Source organism: Nerophis ophidion, linkage group LG01, assembly GCF_033978795.1.
Source record: "Nerophis ophidion isolate RoL-2023_Sa linkage group LG01, RoL_Noph_v1.0, whole genome shotgun sequence".
In the NCBI taxonomy this organism is placed as follows: Eukaryota; Metazoa; Chordata; class Actinopteri; order Syngnathiformes; family Syngnathidae; genus Nerophis; species Nerophis ophidion.
In genome coordinates, this window is record NC_084611.1 from 69031642 (window position 1) to 69051511 (window position 19870).

General features: G+C 41.2%; 1 protein-coding gene across 1 annotated transcript in view; it reads right to left on the bottom strand.

Annotated features, from left to right (window-relative positions):
• Window positions 1-19870, bottom strand: part of LOC133558359 (extracellular serine/threonine protein kinase FAM20C-like) — a 122483-nt gene that overhangs the window by 93369 nt on the left and 9244 nt on the right. Inside the window, exons 3-5 of the mRNA XM_061909677.1 lie at window positions 5904-5961; window positions 5385-5803; window positions 5091-5260 (exon numbers count right to left, since the gene is read on the bottom strand). Coding sequence (XP_061765661.1) covers window positions 5091-5260; window positions 5385-5800 — 586 coding nt within the window. The 5' untranslated portion in view covers window positions 5801-5803; window positions 5904-5961. The remainder of the gene's footprint in view (window positions 1-5090; window positions 5261-5384; window positions 5804-5903; window positions 5962-19870) is intronic.

The window sequence follows — 19870 nt, forward strand, 5'->3', positions numbered from 1 at the left end:
AGTTGTCACATTCTTTGCGGATTGGAATGAAACACAAAAAAGTATATAAACTCAACTTGTTTATCAACTTTACTGTACTGATACTTTAAAGTTACGTACACATCGCAATTAATGGGAAATTAATGGGAATAAAGATTGAATGCAACATGCTAGATCTTGCAGCATGATTAGCAGCTAAAATAACCTGATTTATTGCAAATTCAGTAGAATTTCCACCCTCCACGGTGCATTCCTGCATCTCCAGCACAGATAATTCACAGCATGCCAAGCACTACAGCAGGGCTATTGAGGCCACACTAGTATTTGAGCCCAAGGACTTCATCCAGTCAAGAAAGTTTTGATGATATTACTGGGGTAAATACAAAACCCGTTTCCATATGAGTTGGGAAATTGTGTTAGATGTAAATATAAACGGAATACAATGATTTGCAAATCATGTTCAACCCGTATTTAATTGAATGCACTACAAAGACAACATATTTGATATTCAAACTGATAAACATTTTTTTTTAGCAAATAATCATTAACTTTAGAATTTGATGCCAGCAACACATAACAAAGAAGTTGGGAAAGGTGGCAATAAATACTGATAAAGTTGAGGAATGCTCATCAAACATTTATATGGAACATCCCACAGGTGTGCAGGCTAATTGGGAACAGTTGAGTGCCATGATTGGGTATAAAAGCAGCTTCCATGAAATGCTAAATAATTCACAAACAAGGATGGGGTGAGGGTCACCACTCTGTAAGCAAATTGTCGAACAGTTTTAGAACAACATTTCTCAACGAGCTATTGCAAGGAATTTAGGGATTTTACCATCTACGGTCCGTAAAATCATCAAAAGGTTCAGAGAATCTGGAGAAATCACTGCACGTAAGAGATGATATTACAGACTTTTGATCCCTCAGGCGGTACTGCATTGAAAACCGACATCAGTGTGTACAGGATATCACCACATGGGCTCAGGAACACTTCATAAAACCACTGTCAGTAACCACAGTTGGTCGCTACATCTGTAAGTGCTAGGTAGATTAGATAGATAGTACTTTATTTATTCCGTCAGGAGAGTTCCTTCAGGAAAATTACTATTTTCAGCACAATCCCATTCAAGATCAGACAAACATTACAGGGAGACAGGTAAAACTCTACTATGCAAAGCCAAACCCATTTATCAACAATATCCTGAAACGCCGCCGGCTTTGCTGGGCCCGAGCTCATCTTAGATGGACTGATGCAAAGTGCAGCTCAGATAGGCTCCAGCACCCCCCGCGTCTCCAAAAGGAACAAGCAGTAGGAAATGGATGGATGGATGGTATTTAAGTTTAATAGAGATGTAATTGCTTGTTACTGTATGTCTGTAGACTACTCCAGCAGACTTCCACTCAAGCTAGCCATTTTGGGGCCAATATCTCTAGCGAGCTAGGTTTATGTACCACCACAGTCTCATAATGAACCGAAAAAATATTTTTCCGTTAGCCGTGGTGCTAATTTTTTAGAACAACATTTCTCAACGAGCTATTGCAAGGAATTTAGGGATTTTACCATCTACGGTCCGTAAAATCATCAAAAGGTTCAGAGAATCTGGAGAAATCACTGCACGTAAGAGATGATATTACAGACTTTTGATCCCTCAGGCGGTACTGCATTGAAAACCGACATCAGTGTGTACAGGATATCACCACATGGGCTCAGGAACACTTCATAAAACCACTGTCAGTAACCACAGTTGGTCGCTACATCTGTAAGTGCTAGGTAGATTAGATAGATAGTACTTTATTTATTCCGTCAGGAGAGTTCCTTCAGGAAAATTACTATTTTCAGCACAATCCCATTCAAGATCAGACAAACATTACAGGGAGACAGGTAAAACTCTACTATGCAAAGCCAAACCCATTTATCAACAATATCCTGAGACGCCGCCGGCTTTGCTGGGCCCGAGCTCATCTTAGATGGACTGATGCAAAGTGCAGCTCAGATAGGCTCCAGCACCCCCCGCGTCTCCAAAAGGAACAAGCAGTAGGAAATGGATGGATGGATGGTATTTAAGTTTAATAGAGATGTAATTGCTTGTTACTGTATGTGTGTAGACTACTCCAGCAGACTTCCACTCAAGCTAGCCATTTTGGGGCCAATATCTCTAGCGAGCTAGGTTTATGTACCACCACAGTGTCATAATGAACCGAAAAAATATTTTTCCGTTAGCCGTGGTGCTAATTTTCTCTATGTTAAATCTAATCATTTATGCTACGAACGTTAGCGATCCGAATTTACCTTTTTTGTGATCTGTAAAGTTTAACTAGCAAATACTAAATCAAAACGTGTAGTTTCCTCTGCCTTCTGTTCTGCTAGCCATTCTGTTGTCATACAAGAATGTAGGTTATAGTTTGATTTAGCATGCTGATTGAGTGTTCATTTATTCATCTAGCCTATTTCTATTCATTTGTCCATCAGTAAAATATTTTTAAAGACTACTCCAATTGTTTAGCTGACTATTTATATCTGTGTGTGGCATTGCATTAGTGTTTTACAAGAATAAATAAATACAAACAGAATAATGCCACGTACACCATCTGATGTGCGGAGATATTTCACCCCAACCAATGTAGGCGGAAAGGCTGTGTACATCTGCAAATACTGTGCAAAGAGCTATGTCAAAAATGCCACTAAGCTGCAGCAACTTATAGACAAGTGCCCAATAATACAAAATTATTGTAATTCCCCAATAATTCCCATGGACGGTGTCCAACTTTTAATAATCAAAAAATGGTCAATATTTCCAAACTTCCAGAGCTTAACTTCCCGTGGTAAGTTTCCGGAAATTTACCGGAAACTTTCCACCCCTTTGCAACCTTAGTCATCACAACATCAAGTTTCAGCAGTGCTGTTTTTGATCCAATTACGGTGGCCGAGTTTTCGGTGCATCACTTGCCAATAGTGCACATATATTACACCAACGCGGTGTGCGTGGGCACCAGGTAGCCCGTAAGGACCAGATGAGTAGCCCGCCGGCTTGTTCTAAGAATTGCTCAAATAGCAGCACTTACCAGTGAACTGCCTCTATTTTTAAAATTGTATTTATTTACTAGCAAGCTAGTCTCGCTTAACTTAAAATTTTTAATTTTAATAGGAACGAAACTCAAATAGAATTTGAAAATCCAAGAAAATATTTTAAAGACTTGGTCTTCACTTGTTTAAATAAATTCATTTATTTTTTTTATTTTGCTTCTTATAACTTTCAGAAAGACATTTTATGAGAAAAAATACAACCATAAAAATGATTTTAGGATTTTTAAACACATATACCTTTTTACCTTTTAAATTCCTTCCTCTTCTTTCCTGACAATTTAAATCAATATTCAAGTAATATATATATATTTTTATCATTGTAAAGAATAATAAATACATTTTAATTTAATTCTTCATTTTAGCTTCGGTTTTTTCAACAAAGAATATTTGTGAAATATTTCTTCAAACTTATGATTAAAATAAAAAAATATATATTCTGGCAAATCTAGAAAATCTGTAGAATCAAATTTAAATCTTATTTCAAAGTCTTTTGAATTTCTTTTAAAACTTTGTTCTGGAAAATCTAGAAGAAATAATGATTTGTCTTTGTTAGAAAAATAGCTTGGTCCAATTTGTTATATATTCTAACAAAGTGCATATTGGATTTTAACCTGTTTAAAACATGTCATCAAAATTCTAAAAATAATCTTAATCAGGAAAAATTACTAATGATGTTCCATAAATTCTTTTTTTAATTTTTTCAAAAAGATTCGAATTAGCTAGTTTTTCTCTACATTTTTTTCTGTTTAATTTTGAATTTTAAATAGTCGAAATTGAAGATAAACTATGTTTCAAAAATTAATTTTCTTTTTTTTTGCGTTTTATCCTGTTTTAAACCGTTAAATTATGTGTTTTTTTCATCATTTATTCTCTACAAAAAACCTTCCGTAAAAGGAAAAAAAATGTACGACGGAATTACAGACAGAAATACCCATTTTTTTATACATAGAGATTTATTTATTAAAAGTAAATTGAGCAAATTGGCTATTTCTGTCATTTTTTTTAAGTGTGTATCAAACTGGTAGCCCTTCGCATTAATCAGTACCCAAGAAGTAGTCCTTGGTTTCAAAAAGGTTGGTGACCCCTGTATTAGACTATATGTTTATTCATTCATACTGTAACAATCTGTGGGTGGTAATGTTTTATGTTTGTGTGGTGTTGATTTGATATTAATTTTTCCAATGACCGCGAACACACCGTCTGTGCCTGGAAGCAGATTGGTGGAGAATAAGGAAGTGTTTTGTTTCCGGGGAAGCACAAAGACTAAAATGTTTGCACGGGGGGTAAAATCTGTTAGAATTGTGCTGTTTGTTAGCATTCGATTGGCAATAAAAATTAAAAATAGCCTCAGACTTTCTGCAACTTCTTCTGGCGGCTACAACACATTATTTAAATGTAATCTGTTTTCATATACAAACTCTTATTTATAAGGTGTGGTGGCAATGAATTTGCCGTGGCGGTGCACCACATTCAGTTACATTGAGGGGAAACCCTCTTTAAGGTGTACCAAGCACATGTTTTGTTTTGCTACTTAACTTTCAAGCCATTTAAGAGGTTAGCACAGCTTTTTTTTTTAATCTCCTCCACTGTTTTTGTCTTACTCTTTCAAGTTACATTTTACAGCACATTTACACCACATGTTTAGCTATTGTCTTCCAGTGGCAATAATACTTGTAAGAAATGTAGTTTATCTTCCACCAGGGAGGTGAGGATTAATAACTTAGTAAAGCAAATCCGCTCTAACTCTGCCAGGTTTGTGAATTAAGTTATTGGCTGAAGTTCAAGTGCTCTGACTGTGCAAAGTAATATGTGCAGAGTAATATGTGCAAAGTAATATGTGCAGAGTAATATCGCCCTCCATTGGACAGTTTTGTAACTATACCCCATTCAGTTCAGCTTTTTCATCATATACGTAATTGAAATCTAAGCCAGGGCGGGCCGCCCACCACAGGTAAAAGATTGCATTTGAAACATTGGCAGTAACTCTGACATTCCATTCACTTGACTGTATCTTGTGTTGCACCTGCACTAATGATGTGGTGAGTGGCCAGCTGCTGGACCACGGAGTCCATGTTGGGGTCCTGATGGGGGTAGAGTTGCCAACGAGAGATACCGAGGTGAAAGCGCAGCCAGGGGGGATGGCTGTTGCTGCTGCTGTTCCAGTGGTCGTAGCCTTCTTGGCTCGCGCTCACCCTGTAAAGAAAGGAGCCATGCCTCACCCGTAGGTTGCAACAGTAGAATGGCAAGTTGTATGCTTGATTTTCCAGAATGTGTGGAAGAAATGCTCAGACAACCATTTTACTGTGTGACTACTGACCACATCTGGGAGCTCCTTTCAGACTTCTGCTTTGGTTTGACCCTTAGCAGCCAGTCATCTTCACGCATGGCCGTGGTGGGGACATTGTAAAGAGGGTGATCAAACAACGCCGCCAGTTTCGACAGGCCGGCCGCCAGTTGTTCAGCCAGGGGTGCTTTCACCGGCGCGATTCCTTCACTTTTTGCCGACAGGAGTTTGTTACGAGGCATTCCAACGCGATTCTCGGTAGAGGTCGGTGATGTGGTCGGACCACCGATACCCATAGACGAGATGTGTGTCCATGGTGTAAGCGGGGCGTCACAGGGCTGACGGTACAAGGAAAGTGAGACAAGCGCCAGGAGAAGATGCAGGAAAATGGAGATGAGTGCCAATGACAGACAGATTGTCCTGGAGCGACGGCACATTCGCCACATCATCCTCTAGGGAAGGAGGAAGGAAGTTATAAGAAGGCTGAATGGAGGTAGGAAGGGGACAGAAAGTTGTTTTTCTAGGACAAAAAGCAAGAAAGTAAGAACTTACTTTGTCAGTGGAGCCTTCTTACCTGCTGCTGCAGTCAAACAGGATCATTGAGTATCACCTGCCAACCAGTTTGGACTTTTGTCAGTGGACACAGTGCCAGGTCAAAGTGATCCCAGTATCAGTCAATTGGTTGGTCTGAACTGGCACTTGGTCAACACTCACTGAAATTTGCCAGTAACAATTCCTCTGAGATAGGCTCCAGCACAACTTTGTCTGCACTGCATTTTTTAATGCTTAATTGACTACCATTCATTACTTATTGTGTCACGCGTCCTAATATTGCCTCGTATCCCTCAACCTTTTGAGATACTTTTTTTCCAAGAATGTCAAGTTTCATCTCACCAAGTCACTTGTTATGTGAGGGGTGTGGAGGAAAGCTCTGACTTGTTACCTGGAGGTTTGAACATACAGAACAGTGATGATATAAGGACGGCGTGGCGCAGTGGAAGAGTGGCCGTGCGCAACCCAAGGGTCCCTGGTTCAATTCCCACCTAGTACCAACCTCGTCATGTCCGTTGTGTCCTGAGCCAGACATTTCACCTTTGCTCCTGATGGGTGCCGGTTAGCGCCTTGCATGGCAGTGTGTGAATGTGTGTGTGAATGGGTAAATGTGGAAGTAGTGTCAAAGCGCTTTGAGTACCTTGAAGGTAGAAAAGCGCTTTACAAGTACAACCCATTTATGTATTTAATACCTCAGTTTTTGACTACCCCGCTTATTGTATGATTCAGTTCATTGGAAGTTTTTTCACCACATATTCGCCCAAAGTTTTTGTATACCGTCCCAATTGCTAGTGGCCGAACATTGCATGTAACAAACTCATGTGTTTGTTTGCGGATCATTCAGTGGAATCGAGTGCCAACACTTGGTCACAAGTCACCAAATGTTGGTCATTCAATCTCTGTGGGTTTTTTTTTTTTTAATTGCGTATGATTGCAAAATAAACTACACTATAGGGCCATAAAACTGTTGTGCTAGCACTTAAGGTGCAAAACTCTTATTAAATTCAAGAAGGAACGTGTAGCAAAGTACAAAGGCATTAATGTGGCTATCCTTCCCCTCTCCACTCAGGTTATCGATAAAAGTAAAAGTGATTTTGACATGTATGTCCCATGTATTTCGCAATGCTTTTATGCATGTAAAACTACAACCCATTCATCCATCCATTTCCTACCGCTTATCCCTTTCGGGGTAGCTGGAGCCTATCTCAGTTGCAGTTGGGCGGAAGGCGGCGTACACCCTGGACAAGTCACCAACACAGATACACATACATTCACACACTAGGGCCAATTTAGTGTTGCCAATCAACCCATCCCCAGGTGCATGTTTTTGGAGGTGGGAGGAAGCCGGAGTACCCGGAGGACACCCACGCAGCCATTTTCAGCAAAATGTGTTTTGTGTTAATATTTGTAGGTTTGTGGAACAGATTAATTGGATTCATAATATCTGCTATGGCTTTGGTTTTTGTCCGAATTTTTGAGATGGATTAGTAACTAAAAACACGATTGACATCATATAGAAATATATGTACTGTAGTGTTCATTGTGTGAGGCGATGCAAAAAAAATTACCAATGAATAACGGTGCACCCTTATAATTGGTCCGGGTTACCGGGTACAGTTATTGCCGATGCACAGGTGTTGCTATGTGACAGCAGGCTACATTGAGTTCCTTACTTTTCTTTTATCCTGCAGCGTACACATCACTTTGATTTATTTTGTCAGAGACATATATACAGTATGTATTATGTGCTGCTGGGCAGCAACTTCAAAAAATGTTTTGGGGAAGTGTTGTGAAATGCAGCGCTCTGGGACGAATGTCTGCGTGTTCCCAAAGAAAACGAGACAGCCGGTCAAGCACAAAAGAAAACTCTCCATAGCAACGCAATGGAGAGAGCAATAATGTTGAGCACCCACGTGGGATTGATGGCAACTTTCAAGCTTTGAAATAGTTTTTTTTTTATTATTTTGTTGTTCAATTTGTGGCGAGTTTGATCCATCTTACATACTAAAAATATTGCAAAGCATATAGTCTATAGTTAACAAAGTCTAACCAAGACTTCAGTGTGCCCGATAATAAACTAATGACACAATCATCTTGACTCTGAGCGCACTACGCACAAGCGAATGAAAGCTTACTTACTCAACAGCCATATACAGTATGTCACACTAAGGGTGGCAGTATGCCAACACTGTCAAACCACACTACACAACAACGACAAATACATTTTGGAAGAATATTGGCACCGCAACACAACATAAAAGTGATAATCTGTCACTTCATTTCTGTTAGTTTTTCGTGTTTTTGTATTTACTTCCTGTTCAGTGCTCTTATTTTGTTGTATTTCCTGTTTTATTTACGGAGCACTGTTGTTTTTCTCTTTTCGTTGATTGGCAGCGGTTCACACCTGCTTTCAATCAAACTAGTACCTATTTATATTTCACTCGAGCACTCCTCAATGCTCGAAGATAATCTATGTTTGTTGAATTTACTATGGAAGACTGCTTTATGTTTGTTTTCTTATGAGTTCAGAATTAAATTCCTCTTACCTTCACTCCTCTCTCCTGGATTTTTGCATCAACGGGGACACACAACTGCAGCCATGCGAGTTCCCAACAGTATCTTCGAGCCAGCAAGTGTCCTCGCGAGAATCCCTGTCGGCAATCCTCAGCCGACGTTTTGGACCGCACAATTCCTGGAGGACTTGAAGGCCAGGTTTGTGCAGTCCCAGCCAACAGACGCGGACCCTCTCCCCGCGGCAACGCCACCGGCTACGGCTCTCCGACCGGCGTGTCCTCCGCCCCCATCCTTCCTCTCGGCTCGACCGCCGGCTACGGCTCTCCGACCGGCGCGCCCGCCTCCTCCTTCACGCCTCGCGGCTCCCGCGGCTCCGTCGCCGACTACGGCTCTCCGACCGGCACGCCCGCCGCCGCCATCCTTCCCGTCGTCTGCTGTGCTGCTTCTCCCTGCTCCTACGCAGCTTCCAGCGGTTGCTCCCCGGCTGCTCTTTCTGCCAGCTCCCGCTCTCTTTTCTGGTTCGCCGAGATCTCCAGTGGAGCCCACAGTGAGGTCGCTTTTGTCCTCCTGCTGGGACTCGGCGCGGGACGTTTCTTCGTCCATCCTCCTGGCCCCCTCCAGCCCTTCCCTGGTTTTCACACAGGGGACTCCGACTACCAGGCACATCTGCCCGTAAGTGTGGACGGCGTCTGGCAGCCGCCTAGTGGAGGGGGGCCTACTATACACAGCGGTGCGGCCAGGCACACACCGCTGTCATCCCCGCCAGTGTCTCCTTCCGTGGAGACATCTATGTCCCTGGCGGGCTTTCACCCAGTTCCAACACCGGCCCCACGCCGAGCTCCAATGCCGGTCCCACGCCGGGTTCCGGCGCCGGCATTGCGCACAGCTGCAACGCCGCCAGTAGCAGCACCACGCCGGGCTTCGTCGCCGCCGCCATCTGCTGCTCCTCGGCCGGCATTTGCGGCCCATCTTCATCTGTCGCTTCCACGCCGCCGATGACGTCTGCTGCTTCACGGCCTGCCCTGGGCGTTCTCCTCGCGGGACGTACTCTCCTCTTTTTCGGCCAGTGATGTGGCCGTTCCCTGGCGTCCCGCCTCGCCAGCTCCAGCGGCGCGTAGAGCGCCGCCGCCACCTGACTTTCCCTTCGCTGGCTGCGGGGACACGAGGTTTGGCGACCCTCCACCAAATCCTCCCTCCACCCTCCCTTACATTTTGGACTTTTTTCCATTTTTTATTTTCCAGGGAACATCTGGTATCTGTTCCTTAAGGGGGAGGTCCTGTGACAATCTGTCACTTCATTTCTGTTAGTTTTTCGTGTTTTTGTAATTACTTCCTGTTCAGTACTCTTATTTTGTTGTGTTGTATTTCCTGTTTTATTCACGGAGCACTGTTGTTTTTCTCTTTTCGTTGATTGGCAGCGGTTCACACCTGCTGTCAATCAAACTAGTACCTATTTATGTTTCACTCTAGCACTCCTCAGTGCTCGAAGATAATCTATGTTTGGTGAATTTACTATGCAAGACTGCTTTATGTTTATTTGTTTTCTTATGAGTTCTGGATTAAATTCCTCTTACCTTCACTTCTCTCTCTTGGATTCTTGCATCATCGGGGACACACAACTGCAGCCATGCGAGTTCCCAACAATAAACACTACAAAACAAATTCCCAGAGTTCCCTGCAGCACTAACTCTTCCGGGACGCTACATTATAAACAAACGTAATTGGTGGATCTATTCCCAACATCCATTGTAATGATACTACGTAAAATAGCGTATCTCGTCGATACTACTGTGTTTACATCAATATTTTTTAACATCACAAAATCTTCTTTTTTTTAATATTATGTTTATAAACTCAGGAAATATGTCCCTAGACACATGACGACTTTGAAAATGACCACTGTATGATCCTGTAACTACTTTGTAGCGGATTGATACCCAAATTTGTGGTATCATCCAAAACTAATGTAAAGCATCCAAACAACAGAAGAATAAGTGATTATTACATTCTAACATTAAAGGCCTACTGAAACCCACTACTACCGACCACGCAGTCTGATAGTTTATATATCAATGATGAAATCTTAACACATGCCAATACGGCCGGTTTAGTTTACTAAATTGCAATTTTAAAATTTCCCGCGGAGTTTCTTGTTGAACACTTGACGCCTGCGCGTGACGTCACGGACTGTCAGGAAATATTAGCGCAGCAACACTTAGGCTAAAAGTCGTCTCTTTTCATCGCGCAATTACACAGTATTCTTGACATCTGTGTTGCTGAATCTTTTGCAATTTGTTCAATTAATAATGGAGAAGTCAAAGTAGAAAGATGGAGTTGGGAAGCTCTAGCCTTTAGCCACACAAACACACGGTGATTCCTTGTTTAAAATTCCCGGAGGTGAAGCTTTACTATGGATCAGAGCAGTCAAGCGAACATGGTTCCCGACCACTTGTCAACCGGCAGGTTTCGGTGAGAAAATTGTGTTAAAAAGTCTCCTCTTACCGGAGATCTGTGGAGTTTGCGCCGTCCTTGTATATGCCGTGACTTCCCTCGAACACTGGCCTCAAGACACCCGTGGACACACCCCTCTGACTATCATTTACTATTTAATCTCACTAAAACACTAGCAACACAATAGAAAGATAAAGGATATCCCAGAATTATCCTAGTAAATGTGTTAAAAACATCTGAATCCGTCCCAATGCAATCGCCTTTTTTTTGTGACTTAATTTTTTTTTTTTTTTCAGTCCTTCGCTATCAATGTCATCATCCACAAATCTTTCATCCTCGCTCAAATTAATGGGGAAATTGTTGTTTTCTCGGTCCGAATAGCTATTGCTGCTGGAGGCTCCTATTAAAAACAATGTGAGGAGCCCTCACCCTTGTGACGTCATCGTCTGCGACTTCCGGTAAAGGCAAGGCTTTTTTATCGGCACCAAAAGTTGCAAACTTTATCGTCAATGTTCTTTACTAAATCCTTTCAGCAAAAATATGGCAATATCGCGAAATGATCAAGTATGACACATAGAATGGACCTGCTATCTCCGTTTAAATAAGAAAATCTCATTTCAGTAGGCCTTTAAGTGTAGATAGAACATGTTGAAACAGAATATATCAGATCCATCCATCCATCCATCTTCTTCCGCTTATTCGAGGTCGGGTCGCGGGGGCAGCAGCCTAAGCAGGGATGGTGCCCTGCCTTCGGCTTCCTCCCAGCTCACATCGCACCCTTATGGCTGCTGCAATGGGTGGTGAGCCCATTGGAGGTGGGACCTACGTTGCCTCTTCGGGCTGTGCCCAGCCGGGCCGCCATCGAACCCTACCTCCGGCATGGCTCCAGAGGGGGGCCCTGGTGACCCACGTCCAGGTGAGGGAAATGTGGGTCCTCGATTTGTCTTCTTCATAAAGGTCTTAGAACTGCCCTTTGTCTGATCCCTCACCTAGGACCTGGTGCATAACGCCCCCGGACAACATAGCTCCTAGGATCATTGGGACACGTAAACTCCTCTACCACGATAAGGTGGCAGCTCAGAGAGGAGATATTAACAGTAAATGAACGAGTAAATTAATCAGTCATTTTCTACCACTTGTGCTTATTCATTTTGACAAAATAAAATAATAATAAATTACACAATATGTTACCTCATACGTCAGCAGACTAAATTAGGAGCCTCTGTGTGTTTCCTTACTAATAAAAGACAAGTTGTCTTGTATGTTCCCTATTTTATTTAAGGACAAAAATGTTTAATGTACCCTAATATTGTTTTGTTAAAATAAAGTCAATGAAATTTTTAGTGGTCCCCTTTATTTAGAAAAGTACCAAAAAACCTTCGGTAACGGTACCAATGTATTGGTATCGGGACAACACTAGGAAACCACACACACACCGAGCACTCACTGGCAGAAATGTACATCGGCGCTTTGCTTTCACTAATTGAGAAATGTTTTTCTGCTTGCATCAAGCCCGGCTGTTGTGCCGTCCCCAGGCGCCATGTACCCATGTGATCGGTAGGTTAGTTCAGCTCCATGCGCAAATCTGTGGAGTGCCAGTCATATAAAACTTGCCGGCAACACGAACATCCATCCATCCATTTTCTACCGCTTATTCCCTTTGGGGTCGTGGGGGGCGCTGGTGCCTATCTCAGCTACAATAGGGCGGAAGGCGGGGTACACCCTGGACAAGTCGTCACCTACATTTGCCTTTCATATTAAGGTGGGGGCCAGAAAATATTGTCTTGTGGCCTGGACCGCAAGTTTGAGACCCCTGCCCTAAATATGATAAAAATTGTATTTTATATACTGTTGTCTTGAAAATAAATCTGGTAATATTAGTTTTAACTCTGCTGTGTGTTTGAACTGACAGTAGCTGCATATTTAATCCCAGTAGCCTTTTGCTAAACCCTCGCACAGAGTGTAAATCTATATTTGATGAGCCTCAAGGTTGTTAGTCGCCGATTTAAGCTCACATCCTTATTAAAATCCTGTTTGTATTTGTTTTCATGTTCCAAATGTCATACAGGAGAAGTTCTCACTTCAGTACGTCTTAGGCGATTTCTTCACATCTCTCCCTTACGCTAATGATTTGTTTTTCCCCTCGCATGCCCTGTGTGCATCTCAGATGTTTGTCTTTTTCGTGGAACATCCTTTTGTGTCCCTCGCTGGTGTTTCGTAAACAAGCTGGTTAAAGCCTTGATCCATCCGCCTGGCAGCTTTTATTCCTTTACTCTCATCTCCTCCACAACTCACTGCTTTCTTTTTAATTCTGACTATAAAAAAAAAAGCCTCCCATGGTCAGAATAAAGGACGCGCAGACACTCTCTTATTAATATTAAATTGTGTTTCTCTGCTTCACAAAAGAAAGCAAAGCAAATATGTTCAGATAAAAAATTAATCTCTGTTCCAGTCTGACATACTTATTTTTCACTCTACTCCTATCCTGAGGTGGCTTTTGGGACTTCCTCGTTCCGGCTTTTCTTTCCCAGAATAAAGACTTGGATCATCATCTTAAGTTGTTTTTTTTACCCTCGTGTTTTTTTTTGTCAGCCTTACACTGTCAACTAGCATTCTGAGGCTACTGCAACTTTCTTTCCGCTCTATCTCAGGTGCTGAGAAGGTTGCTAAGATACAGCACTCATCTCTCAGAGTCAAGAGAGAAGCCAGGAATTATTAGGATGAAAGTGCAGTTCAGGGTCCTCATGTAACTAGACTAAAGTTCCTAGTTATACATTCAAATCCCCCCCAAGAATTCTGATGAATTATAGTGTGCGCACTAGTGTTGTCCAGATACCAATATTTTGGTGCCGGTACCAAAATTATTCATATACTTTTTGGTACTTTTCTAAATAAATGGCACCACAAACATTTGCATTATTGGCTTTATTTTGTGGGTGGCGGACCTGTACTTTTCAGAGGCGGTATAGTACAGAATATGATTCATTAGTATCGCGGTACTATACTAATACCGGTTTACCGTACAACCTTAGTGCGTAGTTTCTTTCCCAATCAACGTGGAATTGATCTCAAGAGTTGGCATGACATGGCATGCCCAGTTTAGGCCCCCTTTTATTCATATTGAAAGTAGCCATGTGCTTATGCGCTGCTCTTCCAATCACGGTTCAGTAGGAGGTGCTTCTTTTTAGGGTGTCGAGTGATTGCCAGCAGGTTGAAATTGCTGTGTAATACGAGAAGATGATATCACCAAAACAGATGAGTGTTTGGAAAGTCTTTTAAATGCAAACATGCCGGTATAACACATAAAATACGAAACACTTTGACTCCGGTTTGATTACTCAATTTATTATTAAAACCCAGGAGAGCTTCTTGCAGTAGCAGACGTATACGTGAAATCTTCTTTGGTCTCCGGTGCCAGTGTGCGGCAACTACCCTGTCCACCTAACATGGCCAAGGAATACATTTTGATAGCAATAGGTGGCAAAATGATCGGCTAGATAAATTAGTATATTTCCTCACAAATATGGATGTAAAGAATTAAATGCATTGGCAAAAAAGTTAATTTTGTGTCCTTGCCTTAATCTTGTTTTACATATTTGAAATCCAGAACGACCACTTCTGCGTGTCGGCAAAGTAACCACAGCATGTAGAAATGTACATACATCAGGTATCAATGGAGCCATATGTAAGATTCCGGCCAGAAATGGCACTGCAATCACGGTCAAAATTCTGTAGTCCCCTTCCCCTCTCCCTGACTGAAGTTGCCAGGTACACAGCCGAATCCAGCTCGATCGACTGGGCTACCCCAAGAAACTTCAAACTTCCACTGCCTCTTACTCAGGGTTGAGGTGCTGGGACCATAACAGCTGAATACACTAGCGTTTTTTCAATAATAAATCTATAACCAACACTTTTTACACAGAAATTGGGCAATTCACAGGAGAAGTACGTCATGCCTGAGTACAATATCACAACAAATGGCAATCATATGGTTATTGTCAGTACTATCAGAAAACAAACACTAAAACGAACTACAACCAAAGCTAGCAATGGTTGTACTGGTGAAAAAGGGTAGAGCATGCGTAGCAGCCTAATGTATTCCCAAAACTAAAGAGGAGACATAAAATGGATGGATGCCTATGGGCTACTGTTTCAAACGTTTCAGCTTGCCATATAACTTGGTACATGTCGTCCATAATATGCAAACACAAATGAGAAATTATTTTATCATATGATTTGGCTCTCTCCGCACGTATCACATTGCTATGACAGCCATGCTAATGTTGGAACCCATTTCCTCAGCGTATCAGCATATTGAAATCGAAATAGGAACTTGATACTACCCATTTTTTGTCAAATAATATATTTTTCCTGTCAGTTCGATTACACATTGACATGTAGGCTAACAAGCATATATTTCCCCCATTAGCCTATATGTTGATAATTGACCAGGCTAGCATGCTAAGCATTTGTTGCACGAACATGCTAGCTTTGTTAGACAATATCATTGACTGTATTGGACAATATAGTGTACATATAAAATGCCCATTTCCATTTATAGTAATAGTAATTAGAATAGTAATAAAGAAACATAAATGTCTGACTTATCTATTAAGGAGGAAATTAAGCAAGTTTTGGCGTCAGATGAAAAAATATTTTCCGCCTTCAATGGCCTCCATGTTTCAAAGGCATCCCCGATACAAATCCTCGTTTAGCTCCTGTTTTTGTCATGAATAAGGTGAAAATTGTAACGAGGCCTTTTAGATTTACTAACGTCTGACATGTTTAGTAACTTTACCAGTGGCAGTAGCTAGACAAAGATGGTGGTGCATAACTGGCAACCTGGATGGGACACACTCACAGATGTTCGAATTGCTCAAATGGTGGAAGGCGAGACATCGAAATGAAAACGATAACAAGATTACGGAGCTGTAAATCTAATTTTGAAATTAGCATATCCAGGCTGAACTACTGACGAGTCGGCAATGAAGAGCAGCTCACTTCCTTCGCTGGCGCCCACAGCCCCTACTGAAGGCCGGTGTTGGAGTTTCCCTGGGCCGTGAAGGAGCACGGAGGCACACACTGTCAAGTGTTGGCACTGTCAAGTGTTGGCGCCAAACCATTGATAGAAGAAGCACAGAGCGCAGATAGTCAGCATCACACGGACCACAAGTGGAAGCTTGCCGCAAGAAAAGATGAGGGAAAATGAACCCGCCCTGATCGGAGCCCAGCAGTGACAGCATATTGTCCAACTCCACGGCGGTACTAACATCCAAACCACTGACTGCGGCCAGCTCGCTATCTTAAGCGCTAACAAAAAATATATACATACATTCACGTCTTTCCCCAAGTCAGTACTCTTTGAGCAAATTAAACAATACTACGATAATAATGATAATGGTAACATGAAATCATCCATCAACGACTAGTCATGTAAATGCTGCCTTGTTGCTAGGTTGCCATTGCAAATTAGTTTTTTTAATGTCTTACCCTGGATGAACAAAAAAGGGTAAAGAAATACATTTAACTAGGGAGTGACCATGCTAGTGTGTTGCTAAATGTTTATATTGTACATTACCTGGAAGGCTTAGCGTCGTAGACAGGAACAGAAAGTTGCTCTGTGCTACGCGGCAGGGCGATAGTTGTGCCGTTTGAGCAATAAACAGTTCATATATTGTGACAAGTTGCCCTTCATGTTTCATGTACACAAGAAACACAACATACATTTTGATTAGACTTTTGACGTGTGCGTTTGAGTACCGCTCAGAAACAAATCAGAAATAAAGCTGATTGGCTAAAATGTGCGGCGAATTTGCAGGCATTGGACAATGTTAGAGGCTGCACATAATTTCCGGCGATTGTTTGAATTTGCATGAATTGGTACAATCGCGGGCTTCACGGTGGCAGAGGGGTTAGTGCGTCTGCCTCACAATACGAAGGTCCTGCAGTCTTGGATTCAATCCCAGGCTCGGGATATTTCTGTGTGGAGTTTGCATGTTCTCCCCGTGACTGCATGGGTTCCCTCCGGGTACTGCGGCTTCTTCCCACCGCCAAAACCGTGCACCTGGGGATAGGTTGATTGGCAACACTAAATTGGCCCTAGTGTGTGAATGTAAGTGTGAATGTTGTCCGTCTATGTGTGTTGGCCCTGCAATGAGGTAGCGACTTGTCCAGAGTGTACCCCGCCTTCCGCCTAATTGTAGCTGAGATAGGCGCCAGCGACCCCTCAAAAAGAATAAGCGGTAGAAAATGGATGGATGGATGGTAAAATCGCTAAATCCTGGAGGGAGTGCCCGTTGCTGTGTATTAGCTGTAGAGAGCTGCAGTATTGTACACGGAAGTCCACGCTTGGCTGCCCGTTTTCTTGTTGCCCTCAGTCTCCTCCTGGACCAAATGAGTCTACTTACGGAAAAGTAAACATAGGACACCCTTCTTCGTCTCAGTTGGTGTTTGTTTTGATATGATGGCTCTTAAAGGCTAATGCGGGCAGTGTGACGTGGTTTCTGCATTGTCACACGATATAATTTCCAAGCGAGGAGAAAAAGCAAACACGCCAAATCTAGCTAAGTAAAGCTAAGCTTGTGCTGTTCAATAAAGAAAGCAGCTTTGCAAATAAAATAAATGTATTTGCGTTTTTGAAAGTTCCGTGTTAAGATGACATTCTTACTACTAAGGGTATCCCGATCCAATATTGAGGCAGAATTAGAAAGTATCCAGTAACAAACATCAACTTACTGCGTCATAAACTTAACTTGATGAATTATTGGGGCCACTATATGTCAGCAAAAAAGAATTACTGTACAAGTCAAACTCTATTCCAAATGGTTAATAATAAATGGATGTGTTTTTCATACCTACCACTGTTGTATGACTCATTTCAAGTAATGTGCGGCTTGATACTAAAATATTGATGCCGCCAATAACTAGATATCAGATATTTATGCTTTAATATCCATTCTCAAAACAAAATATTGATACGTAAGATACCTGAGATGAAGTGTATTATAATCAGTGTAAAAGACTATAAACTTGTGAATGACGCCATATGTCTTTTATTAAGTGTTGTTTACATGTTGACATGTTTATGTAATGGAATTACTTTTTATTCTAATAGTATTTCTTACTAATTCATTTATTTTCATGCTTTTATCATTTTACTTATTTCTTTTTTAAGGGTATAAATCACCCTTGGTGTACTTTATGATTTTTTTCCCGTTTTTTTTTTTTTTTTTCAGTTTTATTAGCTTGACCTTATTGTTATTCATACCACGACCTCGATATACTGTACTTCAGAGTTTGAAATAAATAACTCTTGTCCTGTAGTCTTTATCCTATGTTGTTTTTGAAATACACAACTTTTAAAATGTTATCAGACACACCAGGTAGATTTGCACAAAGTATCAGTATCAGATCGGTATCGCAGACACCAGCCTGAATTTTACTCGTTATTGGATCGTTAAGAAAATCAGTGGTACCTTACATCACTGTGTATTTCCCCCAATCAAGCCTTTTTTTTAACATCCCACACTATAAAAAAAATTTCCGGTAACACCAATAATATTAATAAAACATCATTTTCAAATAGCTACAATACTTTCCCAATTTGCATAAACGCTTCAGAAGGAACTTTGCATTCTGGTAATGTTGGCATGGCATTTTAACATTTCCCCCACTTGTTGTAAGTAATGTGTCCCCTAATGTAACTTTCGAGCGCAGTGTGCCAAGAAAATAAAAAGTTTTTTTCATTTTTTTACTGCAAACCAGTAAACCAGTGAGTGTGACTTTCTAGTATGAATATTTAACAGTGAGGCGATAAAAGGTGGTGGCCGGAGATATTTAAAGAGGGGAGGATATGAATAATAAATTACATGCGTCAAATTGGCGGAAGGTTAACGGAGGGGCAGGGCTCGGACTATGTTTACCATTTCAAGATTTATTAGAGTCAAAAGACACCGAACAAAGTGTTAAGAAATCTTTAGAGCAGTGCAGTTCTCCACTCACAATAATGATCTAAAGATAGACAAGCGAGAGTGTATAGTACGACCCGATTCAGTGTTGTATTGCGTTTAGGTACAAACTATTGATTCTGTAAACAGTGTCCCCCCCTATCCCATCACACGACTGGGTCACAATGTCCTTTTGACTGACATGATGCAAGACTTGACTCCTTACAATAAACAACCAGAGACTAACACATTCAAAGCACCGTCTTTAAAAAAAAATGTACAAACGGGTCCATTGGAGTTCAATAATTGGACGTATTATTGAAATTGAGGGACACAAATGTACTCCTCCTGTAGCTATAATACCATCTTCGCATTTGACCTTTGAACAAAGATGTCGTCAGCCTACAAATCAAAGTAAACAAGAGTGGGAAAATGTATACAGAATGGGAAAGTCATTTAGATTAGAGGCTTTAAAAAGGTACTATTTATGGCAGCAATAAAAAAAAAAAACTTTTAATAACCTACCGAGCAATCTTAAGAAATGTGTCAAAAGAAACATCCATCCATCTATCCATTTTCTACCGCTTGTCCTTCTCGAGGGCGCGGGGGTGCTGCAGCCTATCCCAGTTAATTCCTTATATATGTAAAAACCCTGATCTATTACTCAACCCAGATTACAATGCAGTACAGAAAACTACTACGTTTTTTAATATTATTTAACCTTGTTTGGGGGCATGAGGTGGCTCTGAATATCATTGTATGTAGCAATGGATTAATAGATTTTCTTAAATATATATTAAACATTTATTTGAGTTTTAGGGCATATACAAGTTCCAGGAATACAGTGACACATCAAATGTTCCCATTTCCCCCACATAAAACAAGAAATCCACAAATTAAAAATTGATAAATAAAATTTGTTGAAATAAATATGTACAATTGAAATTGAAATAAACGCGTCAAATAAGTACAGGTAAATATTGACACAAAACCACAGACCACACTGTATTCAGGGCAAGTATAGAAAAATAAAAAGCAAAAAAAAAAAAAACGTCT